At 38.1% G+C, this 24,715-nt stretch overlaps 1 protein-coding gene across 1 annotated transcript in view; it reads right to left on the bottom strand.

Annotated features, from left to right (window-relative positions):
• The window catches only part of LOC148131012 (cytochrome P450 2J5-like), a 38,524-nt gene extending 24,647 nt beyond the window's left edge, over positions 1 to 13,877 (bottom strand). The window contains exons 1-3 of the mRNA XM_087965499.1: positions 13,528 to 13,877; positions 5,541 to 5,703; positions 1,432 to 1,581 (exon numbers count right to left, since the gene is read on the bottom strand). Coding sequence (XP_087821625.1) covers positions 1,432 to 1,581; positions 5,541 to 5,703; positions 13,528 to 13,698 — 484 coding nt within the window. The 5' untranslated portion in view covers positions 13,699 to 13,877. The remainder of the gene's footprint in view (positions 1 to 1,431; positions 1,582 to 5,540; positions 5,704 to 13,527) is intronic.
• Between the last annotated feature and the right edge of the window lie 10,838 nt (positions 13,878 to 24,715).

The following is a 24,715-nucleotide window of genomic DNA, read 5'->3' as shown; positions in this document are numbered from 1 at the left end:
TGGATAATTGAGAATCTCCATAGACACCCGAGGAGCTGGATTTCAGAAACAGTTTAGCAGTGAGAATGAATGTGGAAGCTGACCGTTCCCTAAGACCAACATGGGCAGGATAAGAAGCAATGGATGGAAATCAATCAAGGAGAGAAGCAACCTAGAACTACGGAGAAGTTTCCTGACAATTAATCAGTGGAACAACTTGCCTCCAGAAGTTGTGAATGTTCCAACACTGGAAGTTTTAAAAAAAATGTTGGACAACCATTTGTCTGAAATAGTATAGGGTTTCCTGCCTAAGCAGCGGGTTGGACTAGAAGACCTCCAAAGGCCCTTCCAATTCTGTTATTCTAGTGTGAAGTGTGGGGCAGGGATGGATAAAAATTATTGGATCAGACTAAAGGAACTGGCAAATCAACAGAACAAGTTGCATCCCCTTTCAGGCCTCTTCCCCAATATACATCAACACACCCTTCTTTTCTTGCACATAGTATCTTGGGTCAGAATAATAGGTAAAACACTATTTTAAACCTCAGCAGTGAGAAAACATAAATGCAAAAGGAGGCATAAGTTCAAATAACAATTAGTGGGACACTGTTTCAAAGAGATATGGATTTGCCCTAAGCAAGACTAACAACTCTATAGGATAAAGATTATCACCATATGGAAAAAAGAAAGAAAGAAAGAAAGAAAGAAAGAAAGAAAGAAAGAAAGAAAGAAAGAAAGAAAGAAAGAAAGAAAGAAAGAAAGAAAGAAAGAAAGAAAGAAAGAAAGAAAGAAAGAAAGAAAGAAAGAAAGAAAGGTTCACGGTGCTCTCTGAGCTTGGTTGTTTTCTTGCAGATATTTCATTACCCAAACTAGGTGATATCATCAGTGTTGCTTCAGGAATTAGTAATTGTTCAAGCATTAGTTGCAACTCTGCTTCCATGATCTCTACCTGGACAGAGCCAAGGTTGGTGTTTGCTGGCCCCCAGTCACTGACACAACTGAATTTCACTAAGGGTATTGGTTCTCAGTCTGTATAACACACAGTGCAAGATGGACAGTCCAGTCCGCAGATTACACAGCCTAGTCAGAAAACAAAGAAGGAAACAGGAGGAGGAACTGATTTCATGGCCTTTTTTGTTTGCTTGTACGGAAGATAATAAGATAGTACTACAGCTGCTGTTTAATTTTTATAGATTTGGCTTGGCTTCTTACACTGATGGGTCACTTATTATGATTGTTCACTATTCATCCTCTGGGACTAAGGTTGCATTTAAAAGTGCAAAACAAAACAAAACAAAACAAATTCTTTGGTTTAGTTGCTTCTGTTATTATTGCCCTCTGTGCCAGCTCTTCTTACTGGCTATGCTTTATGGAGTCAATCTTACTTTATTTGACAGAGACCCAATAAGCCTTAGTTACCCCCTGAGCTCTCTCGTTGGTAATGTTACCTACCTTTTGTACGTGTAAAGATTTCTATAAGTTGCTGGGCTTCTTCTTTAATATGATGCTCAATCTTTTTATTCCCTGGTCCAAACAACCGCAAAGAAGTATTACCAATCTGTCGCTGCTTCTTCCAGATGTGACCATTTGCAAACACAATACCTGTATACAAAATAAATCAAGGAGAAATTATTAATGACTCCATTCATTTTTGTTCATTTTTTTTTTAAAAAAGGACAAATTAGCATTGTAGAAGAAAACATCCTTATGGCAGATCATATATGCTTATATAATAGCAATAGATCTTAGACTAGGGCTGTCAAACTCCCAGGCCATGGGCCAGATGCATCATGTGCTGGCCATGCCCATGCCGGTTTAGTGAAGGGGGAAAAAGTCCCGATACATCATCATGTGATGACATGAGTTTGATACCCCTGCCTTAGATTTATATATCACTTCATAGGGCTTTCCAGCCAAGTGGTTTATAGAGTCAGCATATTGCTCCCAACAATCTGGACCCTTATGTTACTGACTTTGGTAGGATGGAAGGCTGAGTCAACCTTGAGCTGGTCAAGATCGAACTGCTGGTGATCAACAGAATTAGCCTGGAATGTTGTATTCTAACTACTGCACCACCATGACACTTACACAGATGTACGTATGTAAGTTTCAATAAAAGATAACCATGTTTTGCTATAATCACCCATGCCTAATCTGCATGTACAGACAACTCTTTCAGAAGATGCAATAATAGCAGGTCTTCGAGGTCATAGATTTATCTTTCTATTATTAACTAATATCTTGGTATTAAATAAGGCCACAGAGAATCCATTGGTTTTTGTCAAACTAAGTTGATACTTCCCTAGAGGAAATCTATATGGTCACTAAGAGTCAACATTAACTTGATAAATGAAATGATCAAGTTAATACTCTTGGATGATCCAGTTCTCTGAATTAAAATTTATTATAGGGAAAAGGTAGGTGTAAGCAATGTTTATATTTTAGATCCATTAATAGATGAAAATGATACCTTTGCTATCCTTTTCCAGTCACATATTTGTCTGATGTAACTCAGTGTCAGCATTTGCAATTGCATCTGTTGATAACTAGTTGGAATGTATTACTTTTTCATTCTCGGAAGCACATAGTGCAATTGCTAAAGGTTTTGATGTAATATAACCTACAATTTTTGTCTTTATAACATTGTATTAGTGCTGAATAATAACTGAATGGAAAAAAGAATTAGACTTTCTATTTTGCCCAGACAATGGAAAAGACATTAATGCTAAAATGTTCAATACATGTTAGATTATATAGGAAGCCCTTGATTTAGGGAAGATCCAACCTGGAACTAAGGGAAAACTTCCTGACAGGGAGAGCGATTAACCAATCGAATAACTTGCTTCCTGGAATTGTAGTTGCACCATCAAGAAAAGATTGAGCAACCATTTGTGTGGAATGATATAAGGGCTGGGAGTAGACTAGAACAGGGGTCCCCAACCACCGGTCCCCGGACCGGTACCGGTCCGTGGAACAATTTCTACCGGGCTGCTGGTTTTCTGGGCGCCGCCATCTTGTTTTGATGAAAAAGTGCTTCCGGTGAGCTTTTCCGGGTAGAAAGTGGCGTTTGGGTGCTGAAAGAATCCTCGCGCCTTAGTTTCATCGAGGGGGGGCGGCTTCGAACAAAACTAAGGCACGAGGATTCTTTCAGCACGCATGGCAAGGCGAGCCGAGCGACCGTCCCGAAGCCGTCCCGAAGCCCATCGACACAGGTACAAAGGAGGAGTTGAAGGTGGTGGGGAGAAGCGGGGGATGGCTGGCTGGCCGGTTGCTCGGCTCACCTTGCCATGCGTGCTGATGCCGGTACTGGGCCGTGGATGATTTTGTGATGCCGGTACTGGGCCATGGCACAAAAAAGGTTGGCGGCCACTGGACTAGAAGATCTCCAGCCCTATGATTCTGTGATTTTGTCTCTACAAATTCCTTCAATTCCAATCTCTAGAGTTACCTAATAAGCGTTACAGCACATATCATGTTATTACATAATCACTCATTTTTTAAGTTTTATCTGATTTGTCATTTATAAGAATTAAGATAGAGGATAATATGTACTCCGTATTCAGACAGTTGCAGAAATAATTATGGCCAGAAACCACTAGAGACAAATGTTCTCGTTTTTAAGCCCTCAAAGCAAGAAACAAACAAAATACTTGCTGTTACTCATCTTGTTGCCTACTGGGAACAGACTTGTTAAACTGGCATAAGTTTAGATTAGGCAACAATCCACACAAAGTAATTTATCTGCCACTATGCCATAGAGTTGGCTTGCCTGTTTCTTTTCTTTCAACAAACCTTGCAAACTCTTGTTAATCTTTGTTTTTGTTTTATGTTTTGTTTGTTTTTAAAAACCAATAAAAAATTTTTTTTTTAAAAAAAATATCTTTGTTTTTCATTCTCAGATCCACCCACATTTCCTCTAGATGTTTAGGCATGGTTTATACATTGTAAAAGAGCCAGATTGGACAACACCTAAATAGTTAACACCTAAATAGCTATAATCCATCTCATCAAATAACCAAGCAGTTTCATTTACACAAATGGTATTGGCTTGTTTGGTATTTAGTCAGCTGTTTGTGTATGTGTACATACTGTATCTGGCTTATAATAATTTCTTTAGTTTCTGGTTCAGGATATTGTGTGAAGCTGGAAAATGGGCGAATTTAACAACCAGGCAAAACATGTTGACAGGATACCACAAATAAGTTAAAATCAATAAATTGAAAGAAAGTTTTACATTTAGTAATTGGGGTGACTGTAATAAAAATTACCTGCTAGTAATTGTGGTACCTACTGACAAAGCTGGGGGAATTCACACAATTGCCATTCTAGAATTTTCTGGGGAGTGGAGGAGGCACGTTTCCACTTACAGTGAGACAGTTCACTTTCTTTTATGGGAGCCTAGTAAAACTCTGACAAACTATAGACCAGTGATGGCTAACCTTTTTGGGCTCCTGTGCCAAAAATTGTGTGTGCGCTGGTCCGCACGTGCTCACATGTCAGCACCAAGAAGGCAATGCGCTCCCCCCCCGTGCATGCATGTGCAATCCCCCCGACACCCCTGCCGTGCCCCCCCCTTACCTGCACTGTGCCTTACAGCTGATTTTCAGCTGGTTTGAGGCCTTTTTCAGCCTTCCAGAGGCTTGAAAAAAGCCTCTGCAGGCCGAATAGGCCCATTTTGTCACTACCGGTATTACAGGAAGTGATGAAATGGGCCTATTCGGCCTGCAGAGGCTTTTTTCAAGCCCTGGGAGGCCGAAAAAGGCCTCAAACTAGCCGAAAATCAGCTGTGAGGCGTGCACATACGCAGTGAGGTAAGTTTGCCTGCGGCTCACATGCCGGCACAAATGGCTCTGTGTGCCACCTATGGCATGCGTGCCGTAGGTTTGCCATCATGGCTATAGACAGTAATAGAAGTGACCCTGAGAGAACTGTGCAAGAATAAGGCAAACATTCATTAAGTTCTTTAAGATAATGAGATCATTAAGATAATATTCAGAAATAGAAGTGTAAAAACGAGGGAAGCATAGTATAATCAGATTTACAAGAGTCTATTATTTATTCCATCTCAATAGATTATAGCTTTGCTCTTAGTGTGGAGTTGATTCTGATCTGATTTGTCTGTCAGAATCAGAATAACAGAGTTAGAAGGGATGTTGGAGGTCTTCTAGTCCAACCCCCTGCTCAAGTAAGAGACCTTATACCATTTGAGACAAATGGCTGTCCAGTCTCTTCTTAAAAGCCCCCAGCAATGGGGCACTCATAACTTCTGAAGGCAAGCCATTCCGCTGGTTGATTGTTCTCATTGTTAGGAAATTTCTCCTTAGTTCTAGGTTGCTTCTCTCCTTGACTAATTTCCATTCATTGTTTCTTGCTTGCCTTCTGGTGCTTTAAAAAATAGATTATCCCCCTCATCTTTGTGGTAGCCCCTCAAATATTGGACACTGCTGTCATATCAACCCTAGTCCTTCTTTTTACTAGACTAGACATATCAAATTCCTGCAGCCTTTCTAGTAGGACTGGCATAAACAGAATGCTGTAATTCCTTACTTTCTGCAACTTACCCCTTCCTTTTCCTTGAGATGAAAAGAAAGCACTTACAATCCGACCGCTAAATTCTTCTCCATATCCAACCAAACCTTCTTTTACAGCTTTGAATCCAGACAGCACCACTACAGATTGATTCCCCAACCACAATGTGTATATATTTCCATATTTCTTGGCCAGCTGTGAAGCAAAACAGAAATGGGAAGAAAAATTTACAATAAAATAAAATAAAGATTACTTTGTCGCCATCAGCTTTTTTTCTATTCCTCAATTCAGATAATTATTTTCATATTCAACTCCCCCACCGTTAATCATTTTGTTTTTTCCTTAAAATTCTGCCACTTTATTAGGAAATAAAAATGGAATATTAAGGGGAAAAGAAGTAGATTTTTTTTTAAACATCTATGTAGTTCCAAAGGTATATTTCCATATCTTGGTAGGCTTAGTGAAAGGATGGACAATTAACCATGTTTCTAAAGCTGGGCTCATCGGATCAGTCAGGATTGTTGCCACTGTACCAATCTCCCTGCTGCTGCATGACTACCTTTTTGCCTGAGCTGCTGGAGACCATCTCAGGATCGGCATTGGAGTTCCCCAGTGTTCTGTTGCCAGTAAAGAGACTCGCAGACCGGAGTTGAATCCAGCTCTTTAATAATAACAGTAACTTCAACTGCAGTCGACCCGCAGCAGCCCTTTTTATAGCGGCTGCTCCATGGCTCGCAACCAATGACATTTAGTTAAACTTCCCGCCGCTATCGGCGGCCAATCAGGTATTAACGTTACTAACCAATCGTATCGTGGCTTCTGTTAACCAATAGGAACATCGCCCTAGAAGTCTCTATTTAAATACACTACACCCAGGCTTATGGTCCTGGGGGATTTTAATCTGTCATTTCTGGGTTTGGCCTCAGAAGTGGTCCAGGCGTTCATGGCCACCATGAAGGCCATATGCCTATCCCAAATCATCTTGCTCCTGACTTTGGACAGTGATCACAAGCCAGATAAGATGTTCTTGTCCAAGCAATGACAACGTGATCTGGTGGGGGAATCTGTTGTGATCTGCCTTGTAATGGCTCTGGTGTCCTTGATATTCTCGTATGCCGCTTCCCTTTGCAGGGAGGCTGGGCCCATTTAAGCAGTTCACCCTGATGACTGATGGACCCAAAATGGGCTCAAGAGGGAACTGAGGGATGTCCCTTGCTGCACGGTCTTGCTGAAGCTCTGGTTACATCCTAGAACCAAGGCTTTGGGTAGGATCAAGCCTGTGTGGCCTCTCTTGACTCATCTCACTTCTAACACTCCCCTGTAGTTCACAGAGGAGCTGCAGATTCTGAAAAGGGCCAAGAGGAGCATAGAGTGTTGCTGGAGGAAAACAAAAGGGTGAATAGAACCAGACACAATTTAGAACTGCTATTAAAGGCTACCTCATGGAGCTAAGAGTAGTAAAACACTATTATTTCACCATCCTTATTGCATCTGTAGAATGTTGCCAGGCTTCAGGATCACCTGAACTCTCCTGGGACAGAAGAGCTCAGATAATGACGCTCAGGGCCACGCAGGGGTGTTTGTAGACAGACAAAGTCATTCACATTCATTCCCAGTTGGAACTCTTGTATTTTATTTTATTTTATTTTATTTATTTTATTTTATTTTATTTTATTTTATTTTATTTTATTTTATTTTATTTTATTTTATTTTATTTTATTTTTATTTTATTTTATTTTATTTTTTTATTTTATTTTATTTTATTTTATTTTATTTTATTTTATTTTATTTTATTTTATTTTATTTATTTTATTTTATTTTATTTTATTTTATTTTATTTATTTTATTTTATTTTATTTTATTATTATTTTATTTTATTTTATTTTATTTTATTTTATTTTATTTTATTTTATTTTATTATTTTATTTTATTTTATTTTATTTTATTTTATTTTATTTTATTTTATTTTATTTTATTTTATTTTATTTTTTATTTTATTTTATTTTATTTTATTTTATTTTATTTTATTTTATTTTATTTTATTTTATTTTATTTTATTTTATTTTATTTTATTTTATTTTATTTTATTTTATTTATTCTTTCTGTATTCTTCGGTCCAATCTAAGTATAGTACATAAAATCATACATTGCAATGTCCTACTTGTCAATGAATACTTCAGCTTCAACCATAACAACACAAGAGCAAACAATAGATACAAACTCAAGGTTAATCGCACCAAACTTGATTGCAGGAAATACGACTTCAGCAACAGTCAATGTCTGGAATACTCTACCTGACTCTGTGGTTTCTTCCCCAAACCCCAAAAACTTTAACCTTAGACTGTCTACTATTGACCTCACCCCTTTCCTAAGAGGTCTGCATAAGCACACGAACGTGCCTACTGTCCCTGTCCTATTGTTTCTTTTATTTTTTTATTTTTCTTATATGTATCCATGTATTCATAACTATGTTTTTTACTTATACCTATTATCTTGTAAGCAATTGACAAACCAAATAAAATAAAATAAAAATAAAAAGTATTGGTGCATCCTATACAGCATAACATGCTACACTTCCTGAATATTGGATGGCCTCATTGCTGTTTTCTTTCCAGAAAGTCTTGAGGTTTTGGCTTTTTTTCTCAGGCTCTGGGGCCTTATTGTCAGAAGCTATGAACTGTTTTTATTTCTTATCTGAAGGTTGTTCATGCTTGTGAAATAGTAACTGGCTTCAGGCTGGAAGGGTGTGCCATAATTTTACTGCTTTTATCAGTCCATCAGATCAGGGAGTGTGAACTGTTTTTGAGCATTAACAGTCGGCAAGCAACTGGACTAGAACAAACTTTGTATTCTGAAGTGTTACATAAAGTGAGAGGCCAATCTGGATGGATATCTGGAAACTTGATCTCCTTGGGGTGAGGAAGTTGGTTTGGTGACTACCATCACTGGGTATATATCCAAGGCTCAAGATAATTCATATAATTCTGGAAGCAATAATTAATACAGTTTCCAGAAGCAAACAGAGGAACTTGCCCCACTGTATATCAACGGGGGGCATGTGGAGAGGGTTTTTTCTTTTAAATTATTGGAACTGCTCATTAGTCAAGACCTAATTGAAAAACAACATGTCCCTGTTGGTTAGTAAGGCTCAACAGAGACTTCAGAAATCAGGTGGAACAATGGCTGTTGACTTCTTTCTATCAGTCCATAACAGAAATGACCTCACATACTTTATAACAGTATGGTACGCTGGTTTAATAGCCGTGGACAGGAAGGCACTACAGAGAGTGATTAATTTGGCACACAAAACCATTGGTTGCCCCCTAACACCACTGGATGACCTCACCAGGTTTTGCTGTTTCAGCAGAATAAGGAAGATTCACACTCTGGCCAGTTTCTCTTTTCACTTTTACCATTGGGCAGAAGACACAAGTATAGCCAGCCAGACAAACAGGTTTAAAAAGAGCTTTTATCCATGGGCTGTCAGACTCCTAAATGCAATATAGCACCACAAATAGATTAATATGACGAATTTAACTGGTGCCAGTGTAGTGTATAATATGCATATACCATGATATAAGTTCATACACCAGAGTAATATACATGTTGCACAGAATATGACGTACATATGGAAATGTATGACTAGTTTCCCCCCCACTAACTAAATGTATAAGGATTATTCTTTATATTACTCATGTTGTCTTGTATTCTTGTATGGACAGCACCAGTAGAGGCTAAACCAATTTCGTTGTATACATGATGTACAATGACAGGTTTAGATGACCTCTCCGCTAAAGGGTTTCACTTTATGAGCAAGAGTTGGATGCTGATAGTTATCATTGCATTTTAACTATTTTAATTCTTCAAGGTGCTCTGGCACCCTGCCTGACTTGTAACTCTGGCTTGCAGGTCTTTTTAATCTAATGATTGGCATTTAGGGAGCTTTTTGCAAGCAAAGAAGCTTTTTGCATTTGTGTACAGGTAATCCTTGATTCATTTAGTAACCATTCAAAGTTACAATGGCACTGAAAAAAAGTGACATGACTGTTTTTCACACTTACAACCATTGCAACATTCCCATGGTCACCAGAGGCCAGACAAGGAGAAGCAGCATCTCTCAACATGAGTGATGTCGAGTTGGCCATGCCCACCCAGTCACATGACCACCTAGCCATGCCCACCCAGGCACATGATCACCAAGCCATGCCCACCAAGCCATGCCCACAGAACCGGTTGTTAAAAAATTTGAATCCCACCCCTGTGGTTATGGTGTAGAAGCCATGGTAAAATAAAATAAATTGATGTCAGCACCTTTACTTTCAATTTGTTTTATATTCCATTCTTACTTCTTCAATAAAGATGAACTAATTTAACCTAAACAAAATTAATTTAAGAAACTGAATAGAAAGGAACAATATAGAACTAAACAAAATTCTTTTTCAGATTCCACATTTTTATCTATAGAACAAATACAAGTAAGACAATACTTAGAGTTTTGGATGCAGATATATCAGATTTTACATTTTATATCAATACCATCTGTCAAAGAACAGTGAATAAATACACTTACTAGATTTTCAAATTTCAGGAAAAATAAGATAGAAACTCCAATATATACAAGATCATATTTGATATATCTGCAGGTATGGAAGACTGTTTTAAGAATTGATTTGCATAGCAATTTTTGGATTTGGGAATGGGAAAAATATAAATCAATAGCTAAAATTAGGGAAAGGTCATATATACTTAACACCTGGGAAGGTGAGCTTAATAAAATCAGGAACAAGTTGAAAGTGTTGTTGAAGATGTAATAGAATTGATCATGTGATGAAAATTCAGATGTTTGCTAACCAGCATATATTTATGATGGTTGCAATGTCCCAGGGTCACATGATCAACTTTTGAGACCTTCTGACAAGCAAAGTCAATGGGGAAGCCACATTCATTTAACAACCGTGTTACTAACTTAGCAACTGGGGTGATTCACTTAACAACTGTGGCAAGAAAGGTTGTAAAATGGGGCAAAGCTGACTTAATAGCTGTCTTTCTTAGCAACGCTCAATTGTGGTCGTAAGTCAAGGATGTTCTGTATTGTACTAGAGCCTTGATTTGTCTTATTATACGCTTGTGAGAAGCAAGTGAAAAATTTGAGAATTTTTTTCCATTTTCAAGAAGAGAGTGAACAGCCGCTTGTCAGAAATGGTATAGGGCCTCCTGCTTGAGCAGAGGCCTACTAGATGGCCCTTCCAACTGTTTTATTCTGTATTCTGTAAATGCTTCAAGAGGGTCAGCTTCTGAGTGGTTTCATGCTGACTCATGAGGTACCAACACCTAATGTAGGCTGATTTAATCCACCCTCTATGTATTTCCACACACTGCCACTGCCACTTTTCGTTCCTGCTCATAAATTGGCTGCGCTCACACTGCCCTCACTATCCCTCACTTTAAACCACCTAAGTACTCAAGGAATTAAACCAGATTTCCTTCCATATGGACATAGGAAAAATAGGCAAAAAATAATATTCTGTTTTTCATCTGAGACATAGGACAAAATACAATGCACCCCTATCTTGAGGAGGAAAGGGCAACACTGAGGATCATGGAAATGGGACATTATGGGAGTACCAGAGGTGGTATTCAGCAGGTTCAGACCAGTTCTGACCGGTAGCAGAAATTTTGACCAGTTCAGAGAACTGGCAAAAACCACCTTTGGTTGCCCCCTCCCCCCGCCCCCACTGTTTCCTCTCCTATATTCCCTTGTTTTTTGGCTTAGCTGATTCGCGTGGGCAGAGTGGATTGCTGCTCCTCAGCTAAGCTAAAAAACAGCGCAGCTCACCTCACTCAGCTCACATAGAGGTCGGCCTTTGAGCACTGAGAGCGTGCATGAAGCAGTTCTATGCGCTTAAGCGCACACATATAGAATCACTCCTAGAACCGGTAGGAAACAATTTGGAAACCGACCACTGGGGAGTGCCCAATAAGAAATCTACCCACGACATAGCTGTCAAAGAAACATTACACAATTCTGCTTATGGCTCTAAGATGAAGAAATAAAACATTAATTATCTTCATTACCTTAGCTTACACAGCCTCTCACAAAATCCATTACATTGCTAAGGCGGAAAGTTATGATGTCTCGTGTTATAACCATATGTGGAGAGAACCTTAGTTTAATGTACGAAGCTACTGACAACTTCCTTACTGGAATTATATTTTTACCATTGACAGCATTTTTTTTTTTGTGGAAGATTTGCTATTTTTCTGATGCTTGTTTTTCTGGAACTTCTTGAAGTCTTGAATTCAATGAGTAGACAGTAAGTAATTCTATGTCTGGCTAATCTGTTAAATTAAAACAATTACTTTCTTGACTGTAAGGAGGAACAGAAAGAGAAAACCTCTGAAGTTTTGAGTATTTAGCATTAGTATTTTTTTGAAGCTCTTACGTATCATTTGTGGTAAATTATCAGTAAATGTGTAAATACTGTACAAAGAAGGTACAGCCTTTCTACAAAGACATCAAAGTCTCAAAGAAATTAGAAAAGGCATGAAAATGCAATGATTAGAAAACCATATCGATCATCATTTGGAAATATTTGAATAAAGAGAAGCATGAAGAGTTAATTTATCAGCACCGATAAATGCAATTTTGTGGAGTAATCCAATATAAACAGAGGTCAGAGCTCACCTACAAGCAATGCTGGTTCAGAGAGACAAATTTCATCTGTATACATTCACAAGCTAAATATATAACATTTATTCATAAGGCTTTAAGTGCAGGGAATTCTTGAACGATATCAGATGTGTAAGTCCCAGACCAACTAAAGCTTCCTGACGCAGCTTAGAGGAGTGCTCCATCGCTTTCATTAGCTTACAGTTTTAATCATGATAAAGAGAGGTTTTCATTCCATTTAATTTCCTTAGCACACTTTTGTTTATCTGTGAGTTACTGTTATCCTATTTTACAGGAGACACTAAATAAAGAATTAAATAAATACTGACACCAGTACCATCGAGTGTGTTCAGAAATACTTCACGAGAAAAGTCTTGCACTCTTCTGTACACAATAGAATTCTTTATGCTGCTAAGGCTCAAAATTCTCAGTTTGGATACCTTAGAACTGTGTCACTTGTGGTCAGACTTAGTTATTGCATACAAAATTATACGTACTAGTGTTTTACCTGTAAATGACTTTTTCTGTTTTAATCGCAATAATACGCACACAAACAACCGCTTTAAACTCAATGTAAATTGTTCTAAACTTGGCTGTAAAAATATAATTTCTGTAGTAGAGTTGTCAAAGTTTGGAATGCCCTACCTGATTCAGTTGTCTTAGCTACAAATTTTCACAGTTTCAGTCACAAATTGACTTCCATGGACCTTACTTCATACTTAAGTGGTCTGTAGAGGGGGCATGCATAAGTGCACTAATGTGCCTATCGTCCCTGTCATTGTATTTTTATTCTCTTATTCTTGTTCACATTTTTGTTTGTCAAATTCCAATACATAAATAAATAAAATAAAGTTTGTAATTTGCTTTGCTACATATTTAGCCTTAGTTTGATTGTAGCAAGCTACTTTTTTTAACCTGGGGAATGTTTAGCCAATAGAAACAAGATCATGTTTATATCTCTCTAATAAATGTGTAGCATTGGAAGGAGCTGCTGAACATGATGCTAAGTTCATGAATATAAATTAAGGGAATCCCCAAAAGATGGCTTTCCAGCTTCTGGTTTACCACATCTTAAAATCCATTCTCAAATTACCTTTAAAATTAGGAACTGTTTTCTAGAATTCAAATGGATTCTGCATTTCTGGATCGCAACCCAAATCTAAAAAGCTGAGAAGCTTTGATCAGCATTGTTCTCATTCATCAAGTTATTACAATACTAATACAGTGTCAGAATCTTTTACTAACAAACCAACTTGGGAGATAATCACAGGAGAAAGAAAATAAAGTAAAATTGCCTCCAGTAATGATTCAATTAATTAATTATTGAATCTATACTGAGAAATAAATACCTTCTTCATAATGTCTTCATTATTTCTTGTCTGGACAGCCCATGCATTTCCAAAGACTGGAAGAGAAGGAGGACCAGGTGGGAAGTGTCTCCGGGACCACCACTGTTTCAGGGAGAACAGAATAAGTAGAGAAAGCAGCGGAAAAAGTAAAATTACTGATATTTCTATCATGCCGTCTTTTCTCCTTGTCGATTCTTGGATTCTTTCTAATATACTGAGAGGAACTGGATTCTCTCTCACCACTTGATTGCCTTATAGTTGTTGCCACTTCTTTTTTTCTGTATGTCAACCTCTATCTGTAGCTCAGGGTTGCAAATATTTCATTATCTAGTTGATCAACATCATGAGTATAGCGTTTGCTCTCTTTTTATATGTAATGACTTGCCCTGCCAGTTATGATGGGGGTTGGGTTTTCTCTGCGTCACTAACTTAATTAGGCATTGTTTTCTATTTGTTTGTCATGTGGTAACCCTTGCTTATTTGGATGTTGGATGCTGGGAAGAATGTAGTGTGAACTTTTTATTTTCTTCTTAGCTTTTTTTTTTTTTTTAGTATTTCTCTAGTATGATATGTACATTTGTTTATCTCTGTGTGTCTATTGATGGCTGTGCTGTCCCAGCCAGTCTATGGGAATTGGTTAGTTACTTAGGAATTCTGAGCTGTCCCCTTAAGGGAATGCATCATGGTAAATGTAGTTAAAGGTATCCTGGGAAATGTAGTTCATGTCACGTGGTTACATCTGTAATCCTGATTGGTCACTAAATTGACCCTTGAGGGGTTGAGGGGGGTTTCCCCCCATTCTTGCCTGCACTCATGGACTGATAACAGCTTTCTTTCTATCGCTACGTGATGGGTTAGGAAAATAACAATTTTTTACCTGCAATGCTGATATACAAAGGATTGGTCATTATAGAAGAGCTTCATCACAAATGTAAGTTATGAAGATACCTGATGTACCAATAAATGTACTTTGTTATGGATGTTTTGTGGAATTATCTATCTGCATCTGCACAGCCACAAATCCACCTCTGTGATGAGACAGGACAGAAAAATGGCTGATTTGTCTGAATATGAAGCTTCTAGGAATTACCTAGAATTTAGGGGTTTGGTATAGTCTAAGATGCTAAAAGGTGTTTTTTTTTGTTAAACATATAATTTAGCCCACTCATATGTTGTGAATAGAAGGAGTTTTCATCGTGTCATGTGACTGCTAGTTGGTGTTCATGGATATACGGAAAACTAAATTTAGAATAGAATAGAGTTGGAAGGGACCTAAATGCTGGATTAGATTTCTCTGTGCTGCAGATCAGGGAACATATGCACTTGTCATTCAGAAATAGTTGCATAGCTTTTGAATTTATAAATTTGTGAATGTTCTTTCTGGCTAGGGGGCACTCAAACTGCAAAGCACATAACAGGAAGTTAGATCAATTAATGTGCAGGATGCACACCTTGACAGACCACGCAATTGGGATTTGGGAGGTGTATGCAGCAGCCTGCCTGCAGCCATCTACAACCTACACTTACCCATCAATCCCTTTGCTGCATAGCTCTGCATTGATGCCTACATGCAATTGTGGGAAACTCTAAATCAAGCTTAACAGAGTGCATCCATATACTATGGCCCTCAAACTTTCCAGCTTGTTGGCCAGTATTGGGGATGGGAAGGGGGGATAGTTCTGTGCGAGTGGAAGCTGCAAGCTCCCAGAGCTTGCATGACTGAAGCTTCACATGTGAGCACAAGTGCCTGCTGCTCATGTGCATGGTTCCACTCACATGAGTGGCAGGCACTTGTGAAGCTCTACTCTCAAGCACCTGCCGCTCATGCAAAAAGAGCTGCTAATGTGAATGGAGCTGTGTTTGTGAGTGGTGGGTGCTTGCTCAGGGGTTGGGGACCTTTTTACTACACAATCAGACCTTTATTCTCTTTCAGAATTCTCTCTGAATCAGTGCAGTAGATCAACAATGAATGATCTGAAGATAGATAAATAGATACTATGTTTTCCCGAAAATAAGACCAGGTCTTATACACCAGCGCTCAGATTATGGGGAATATATCAATGCACAGAGCATAAGGAATATACACCTATGCACAGAGTATGAGGAATGAACAGGGTGAATTAGAAATTCAAGTAAATGAGGGCAGATACGATATTGCTGCCATTATGGAAACTTGGTGGGATGAAACCCACAAATGGAAAGTACAGCTAGAGGGATTTAAATTACTTAAAAGAAATAGACCAAATAAAAGAGGAGGTGGAGTTGCACTATATATAAGAAGTAACTACATCTCTACAGAAATAGAGCACAACAATGATGAAAACTGCCTGGAATGCATTTGGGTCAATGTAAAAAGGGGAAAAATTACATTGCCATAAGTGTATACTATAGGCCACCCAACCAAATAGAGGAAGTAGATGAACTTTTTGCTAGATGAATTAAGGTATGTAGGAAGCACACCACAACAGTAATGGGAGATTTTAACTACCCTGACATCAACTGGGAGACAAACTCTGCACCAAGTGGAAGATCAAACAGGTTCCTGACAAATTTAGCAGACAACTTTGTTTCCCCAAAAATAGAGAAGGGAACAAGGGGATCAGCCACATTGGACTTAATTCTCACTAACAGAGATGAAATGATAGAAGGTGTTGAAGCTACAGGAACCTTGAGGGGTAGTGATCATGCAATATTGGAACATAATGCAAGCACAAGCAATAGAACAAAGTCAAATTAGAGTCTTGGATTTAAAGAGAGCTAATTTCAATAAACTTAGAGAGAACTTGGGGAGGATTCCATTCATGAGAATCCTCAAGGGGAAAACAACTCAAGAAGCTTGGGAAATTTTGAAAAGTGAGATTATAAAAGCCCAGTCTAGCAGAATACCAATGAAGAAGAAAACAACAGTTCTCAAAAGAAACCAGCATGGCTGCATAAAAAACTTTCTGACAAATTGAAGTCAAAAAGGACAAGTATAAAAAGTGGAAAGAGGGCCACATAACTAAGGCAGAATATCAGCAAATAACCCGAGTCTGCAAAGATGAAGTGAGGAAAGCTAAGGCTCACAATGAACAAAGGCTTGTGACAAAAGTAAAAAAAAAAAAAAAAGCTTCTTCCAATATGTTAAAAACAAGAAAAAAGTCAAGGAAACAATTGGTCCATTGCTGGAAGAAAGTGGCAAGAAGGTGACAAGCAACTGGGAGAAAGCAGAATGACTTAACTCATTTTTTGCATCTGTCTTTACACAAAGGGAAAAATCAGTCCAACCTATCAAAAATAGCAAAATAACAAAAAACAGATGAGGAACACAAGTTAAAACAGGGAACAAAATGGAAGGGAACACTTGTCTACCCAAGACAAGTTCAAATCACCAGGACTAGAGAGATTACACCTCAAGCTTCTGAAGGAACTGGCAGATGAGATCTCAGAACCACTGAACTATATCTTTCAAAGATCCCGGAGCACCGGGGAATTGCCAGAGGACTGGAAAATGGCTGATATAGTTTCCATCTTCAAAACATGAAAAAAAAAATAGATCCAGGAAACTACAGACCTATTAGCCTGACGTCAATACCAGGAAAGATTCTGGAAAAGATAATTAAGCAATGAATCAGTGAACACCTTGAAGCAAACAAAATAATAACCAAAAGCCAGCATGGGTTTGTCAAAAACAGATCACGCCAGACTAATCTGCTGTCTCTTTAAGTTCTCCCTCTGGCCTGAATCCAGCAGGGGGCACTCAGCTGCAACCTGATTGGCTACCGGTTTGACAGCTTGGTATAAAAAGAGCTGTGAAAGAGGCCAACAGCTGTTGCCTCACAGCTGAGCTTAATCTGCATTGTTAGCACACAAAGCTTAAATAAAGCCTGAGCAACTAAGCCAGCCACCTCGCCTCATTTTGTGGTGTGTTTGTTTCCAAGAACAAAACAGGGGTAGATAAGGAAGTCATCAAATTTGCAGATGACATCAAGCTAGCAGGAATAGCCAACACACCAGAAGATAGGCTTAAGATATAGAAGGATCTTAACAGACTTGAACACTGGCGCTATCTAACAAAATGAAATTCAGAGATGAAAAAAATAACATTCTACATTTAGGCAAGAAAAAACAAATGCATAAGTATAGCATAGGTGATACGTGGCTCAAAAGTAGTAACTGTAAGAGGGATCTTGGATTCTTAGTGGACAATCACTTAAATATGAGCCAGCAGTGTGCTGCAGCTACCAAAAAATGCCAACACAGTTCTAGGTTGCATAAACAGAGGGATAGAATCAAGATCATATGAAATGTTAATATCACTTTATAATGCCTTGGTAAGGCCACACTTGGAATACTGTATTCAGTTTTGGTTGCCATGATGTAAAAAAGATGTTGAGACTCTAGAAAGAGTGCAGAGAAGAGCAACAAAGATGATTATGGGACTGGAGGCTAAAACATAAAGAGAACGGTTGCTGCAACTGGATATGTCTAGTCTTATGAAAAGAAGGGCTAGGGGTGACATGATAGGGGTGTTCCGATATCTCAGAAGCTGCCACAAAGAGGAGAGAGTCAAACTATTTTCCAAAGCTTCTGAGAGTAGAACAAGAAGCAATGGGTGGAAACTACTCAAGGAGAGAAGCAACTTAGAACTAAGGATAAATTTCCTGACAGAACAATTAATCAGTGGAACAACTTGCCTCCAGAAGTTGTAAATGCTCCAACGTTGGAAGTTTTAAAAAAGAAATTAGATAACCATTTATCTGAAGTGGTGTAGGGTTTCCAGCCTAAGCAGGGGGTTGGACTAGAAGACCTCCAAGTCCCTTCCAAATCTTCTCTTCTCTTCTCTTCTTTTTTATATTACTTTTTGGGCCAAAAGACACAGTTCTTATTATCTGGTTAGGTCTTAATTTTCAGGGAAATAAGGTACTAAATGTGTCCATCAGGGTGACAATCTTAACTGGGCCTTATTTTTGGAGTAGGGCTTATTACAAGCATCCTGAAAAATCATGCTAGGGCTTATTTTCCAGTGGATCTTATTTTCGGGGATATGCCATAGATGATGATAGATAGATAGATAGATAGATAGATAGATAGATAGATAGATAGATAGATAGATAATGGACAGACAGACAGTCAGACAGACAGACAGTAGCTTATAAAGAGGAGGGAGGCAATTTGGGAATGCCACATATAGCAAAAGAAAAACATTTACCATTGCATAAGATAATAAATTTTGGCCTTATACCTCTATCTATCAACTCGGTTTAAACAATTTCATTCTTCTAAGAACTGAGTTTCCCCACGTTGGATCATGGACTAACCAACTATATTTTTTAAGTTGTGTGTTGTACAACTCCAGTATATGTGATTAATTTATGGTCTCATGTCAGGTGGACCCAAATGGAGTAATTTACTAATGAAGAATAGCGCACCGGCTTAGCTATTCCTCTATGTAAAATACTATCCTAGGGAAACTAAAACTATCAACTCAGCCATAAAATTTTTGGTAGGCTAAGGATAATAAGCTAGGAAGAGATACTGGGAGATGAATAGAGTTCTGGATAATCAATAGAAATTATATTCCTCAAATATATTTGTTAATAGAAAACAGCCTTCTTGTACTTTCAGAACCCCAGTTAGTTTTTTTAATTTTTTGTTTATTAAATTTATATGCAACACATTTCATTCTCCAAAGCAACTATTAGGATTACTTTGTAATCCTACACCATTATCTTACACCTTAATAGCCATATTGACCTCATTAGCACATGGTGCAATTGAATACTAGCTGTTGCCTTTACCTAATCAAATATCTTGCTTCTTTATCCATACACATGTACTGTATATTCTCATATGCACCTGTCTGTAAAAAGAGGCCACAACCTCTCCCATATTAGGTATGGCTTTGCCTCCAGGGCTGTCCATAACCAATTTGTGCATTAGTGTAACTTGGTCCTGATTTTCAGTTCAAATTAACCCTTAGGTAATTCTGCTATACTAAAGTATGGCCCAGGTTTGTGGAAGAAAAGCATATGAACCACAACTATGTTCCAAAGGCCCCTTCAGATACTGACAATATTTTAATTTTTTTACTTTTTAGATCTATACATTCTTTCCTTGCTTGATGAAACATCTCATAGGGCCTTTCAAGGAGACATTGGACTCACCGTTCGATCTTTCATTTGTAAAATGAGAAATAGAACAAAACAAAAAATATTATTCTGTGCACGAGGCACATAATTTCCTTGGGTGTTATCTGGCTCAAAAGATAAAGGTTTACATTTGTTATATTTCAGAACTAGTTGGCAAAGGACTAGTATGTTTCTTGCTACACTAAATAATGAGAGCAACATTTACTTTTTTCTCTTCTCCTCATCATTTTGTTAATCAATAGAGTTTAAGGTACTGGTTTCCATCCCTCCCCCGCATGGACTGGGAGGAACACTTTTATGAACTATTTAGGGACACCATTATGGAAAGTGAATGTTCTAGCCAAATGACAGAAAAATCTGACAATATAGACACCAGTGACATTGATGGAGATCAAGAATCTTATTGCTCATTTATGACCAGGAAAGGCCTAATCCATCCAGAAACCATTAAAATCAACTTAAACTTCTGATCCTTCATTCTGGCTGTTCTATATTAGCATTCTCCAAACCTCGCAATCCGATTGGTCCGCACAGGCCGCAATTTGATTGGTCAACTGAGCGGGCGTGATTGGTGCGCTAGGAACCTCCCACGATTGGCCGAGCCGATCGCGGGAGATTCAAAGCCCTGTCATTGGCTGCCGAGCCGCCGGCCGGCTCTATAAGAAAAGCCGCGCTGAGCGCAGGTCCTGTACCTAACTGCATATCCAATAAAGAGCTGAATGTACACTTTGAGTCTTTCGTCTCAATGCGACCTGATCTAGCCAGGACCGATCTACTCGGAACCGATCTCCCAGACATAACACTGGCCTCAATCTTCACCTGCATAAACATCTACAGCTGAGCTTTCAAGGATATAAACAAATGGGATTGTAATAGTCTGTTGGTTATTTCTGAAATGTTTTTGATGAATGGGTAGTATTGATAACATAAGCCTTCCAAAATATTCCAAAACTAAACTAAAATACCCAATAGTTCCAGAAGGGGAAAAAAACCAGGAGTCATCTACATTAGTTGTTGTTGTTAGTTGCAAAGTCGTGTCTGACCCATCGTGACTCCATGGAAACATTCCTCCAGGCCTTCCTGTCCTCTACTATCTCCCGGAGTCCATTTAAGCTCACACCGATTGCTTCAGTGACTCCATCCAGCCACCTCATTCTCTGCTGTCCCCTTCTTCTTTTGCCCTCAATCGTTCCCAGCTTTAGATTCTTCTCCAGTGAGTCCTTCCTTCTCATTAGGTGGCCATTAGTATTTTAGTTTCATCTTCAGGATCTGGCTTTCTAAAGAGCATCAGGGTTGATCTCCTCTAGGACTGACCGATTGGATTGCCTTGCAGTCCAAGGGACTCGCAGGAGTCTTCTCCAGCACCATAGTTCAAAGGCCTCAATTCTTTGGCACTCAGCCTTCCTTGTGGTCCAACTTTCACAGCCATACGTTGCAGCTGGGAAAACCATAGCCTTGAGTATATGTGCTTTTGTTGGCAGGGTGATGTCTCTGCTTTTTAGTATGCTGTCTAGATTTGCCATAGCTTTCTTCCCCAGGAGCAAGCACCTTTTAATTTCTTGGCTAAATTCCCCATCTGCTGTGATCTTGAAGCCCAGGAAAATAAAATCTGTCACTGTCTCCATTTCTTCCCCATCTATTTGCCAGGAATTGAGTAGCCAGATGCCATGATCTTAGTTTTCTTAATGTTGAGTTGCAAGCCAACTTTTGCACTCTCCTCCTTCACCCGCATTAATAGGCTCTTTAGTTCCTCTTCATCTATAACATACAGTATAAGAACAACTACAACAAGACAGGTAGAGACAGACAGGTAGAAGATCAACAGATTGTATCCATGAACATCAACTAAGAAGACAGAATGAAAACTTCTTAATTGGACAATACTTTGACAGACCTTTTTAAAAACATGTTTTATTGTTTATTAGCATGATAATAGAATAAAATACAAAAATATGAAAGCAAATATTAGGACACAGTGAGGGGGGGAGGGAGAAAAGGGAAAAAAAGCATTGCCTTCTGACTCCTGCAGTAGAATAACTCAACTTTTCACTTTTCCAAAACAATGTAAACTAGCCATTTCCATAACAATAAATCAGTCTAATCAATAAAACCCAAAATCAAAGTTTCATTTTTTTTCCACCTCAGGCACAAAGTCCAGAAGTGGTCTCCATGTGGCAACAAAAGTACTTTTGTCATTTTTAAAAATCAAAACAGTCAATTTAGCCATCTCTGCCAGCTCCGTCAACTTCTGTAGCCATTCATCCATGGTGGGAATCGAAATGTCCTTCCATTTTTGTGCTGCAGTTGATATATATAAGATCAAGTTTCCAATTTTTTTTACTCTTTTTCCATTTTCCATTTCTAAGTCTTTTTCCATTAAATCAGAAGGAAAATTTCTGGTTTCATGTTTATCTTCATTTTAAGAATTTTCAGTATTAAAATATAAATCTTACTCCAAAATTTCTTTGCTTTATCACCTGTCCACCATAAATGATAAAAGGTCCCTTCTTTACTTTTACATTTCCAGCATTTATTTGAGATATCTTTATACATTTTATAAACCTTATCCAGTGTTAAATACCAGCAATACAACATCTTATAAAATTTTTCTTTTAAATTATAATTTAATGTGAATTTTAAACCTTTCGTCCACATATTTCCCCATTGTTCAAGCATCAAATTATATCCAAAATGCCTTGCTCACTGAATCATACAATGTTTTACATGTTCACTTTCCAAATTCAATTTCAATAACATTTTATAAACCTTAGCAATAATATGTTCATCGCTGCCCCCACAGTAGAATTCCCAATTCATTTTTAACAAAGTCAAACCCGTAACTCTTTTTATCTACCTTAAATCTTTCTTTGAATTGTTGATATGCGAAATGGCAAATGTAACATCATTGACAGACTTAACTGGGAAACCATGAGTATTTTAGACCAAGCTAAGACCAAAACATCAAAGAATTCTTGGAAGCCTGGCATTCAGACAAATTAGCAATCAACAGCCACATAGAGATAAACAACATGTATATATCATTCAAAAGAGACAATCAAAAACACTCAAACACCTCCGCACCATCAATCAACATCCAGATAAACAGATATTAAGACCGGGATTAATAGTAGATCAACATATCTATGGAGATTTTCAGTCATCCAGGTCACGATTATCCCAAAAGTGTTTTTTTCAAGAGGCAATTGCATAAGAAATTCCAGTTGCCTCTTGAAAAAAAATCACCTTTGGGACTACTAGATCAACATTCAAGCAATAAACAATACCCCAGTCAAGGAACAACCAATCAGACAAATAATCCAACAATATACAATAGTCAAACAATAAACAATAGCTTAATCAAGGAATTACCATGAAGAAGACTACAGTCCCATCAACACTAATTCTACAGGACTCTCAAAACCAGGACATGTTATCAGACCTGGAGAGCCCAGGGGACTGGGTAGATTTTGCAATGGGTCCCTTACTGTGGTTATTCTTTCTTGCTTTATGTGACTTTTTGTTTGTTTTTTAAATTGCAAGTGTTTTATGTATTTGTTTTTTTAATTGTTTGCATATGGTATGGCCCAGGGTAATTTTTAATGTGAGATGGGTGGTTATATGTATGATAAATCGATATTTAAGATACTATAACTACTATACCTAATGCTACATCTTAATAACATCCTACTTCCTTTCCACGCCACAGTCCACACCTGGATTTACTTCTTACAGCACCTGGACACAACTTATATAGTCCTGATGAAATATTCTGGTTTTAGATTTATAGCCCTGTTTCACTACAGGAATCCACTTTCGTGATGAAAGTTCATAATCATATAATGAACAAGTCACAGGACAGCTGCATTTTTAATTAGCACCGGAAAGAGAGATATCTTATACAAGGTGTCCTTCGGTATTTACTCTACTATGCTGAGAAAGAAATTTCCTGCTCTGATCCCAATTCATCAATGGTGTCTTTTATTTTAGCAGCTGCCCAATTCCTACTAAACATATGTAACCAGCTCTTATTATTACATAAACAACTCCAGGAATGGAGTGGGAAGGGATATAAAACCTGTTGAACAAAAGCAGCCTCTTATGAGAATCACAACCATGAACAACCAAACTCCCCTCAGTTTAATGATGGGTGGATCTCCAACACTGTAAGTATATGAAACATTTTAATCTGTGTGAATTGAAAGCACCTGCCATCTGTTCATCTTTTAAAATGGGAAGAGTTGGTTTATCTTATATTGACATTCGCACTAGAGACTTATGATCTGTGCAAATTTCAAATGCCATATAAATAGCAATGGAATTTCTTAATCCCTGAGTTTATAACCAATGCAACTTTGTCTTTGTAAGCACAGCACTTCAAGTTTGAGGGAGTTGTATTCCTCCTGTCAAGGTATAAGTGGCTGAGAATTTACCTGGAATTAAGGGGAAACTTCTTAGCAATGAGAACAATTAATCAGTGGAATAGCTTGCCGTCATAAAAAATGTGGGTGCTTCATCACTGGAGGTTTTTAAGAAGAGAAAGGACAGCCACTTTTCTGAAATGGTGTAGGGTCTACTGCATGAGCAGGGGGTTGGACTAGAAAGCCTCCAAGTTCTCTTCCAGCTCTATTCTGATTGATTGATGGAACTTCCAACAGTGAAACACAACGTTTTTTATTCATTATATAAAAAAATAAGGCTTAAACTGGAGGTTTACTTCTACTTCTTGACAACTTGGGGAAATATGTGTTCATGAGTCCAGTTCTACATAATCCTGTTGTCCAGCAGGCAACACAAAGCTTCACAAAAAGTTGGCTTTTTCAAAAAGATATAGGGGATTGGAGGCTAAAATATATGACGAACAGCTGCATGTTCTCCTGGATATGTTTAATTTAATAGAAAGAAAGACTAGGGGTGACATGATAGCAGTATTCCAGTATCTAAAGGGCTGCCCCAAAGAAGAGGGGGTCAACCTATTCTCCAAATCACCTGAAGGCAGGACAAGAAGCAATGGATGAAAACTAAGCAAGGAGAGAAGCAACCTGTAATTAAGGAGAAAT

This window comes from Notechis scutatus, chromosome 4 (assembly GCF_049901735.1).
Source record: "Notechis scutatus isolate UNSWTSFEM ecotype Mainland chromosome 4, rNotScu1.2, whole genome shotgun sequence".
NCBI lineage: Eukaryota > Metazoa > Chordata > Lepidosauria > Squamata > Elapidae > Notechis > Notechis scutatus.
Note: the sequence above shows the minus strand (reverse complement) of the source record. Positions and strands in the feature narration are given on the sequence as shown.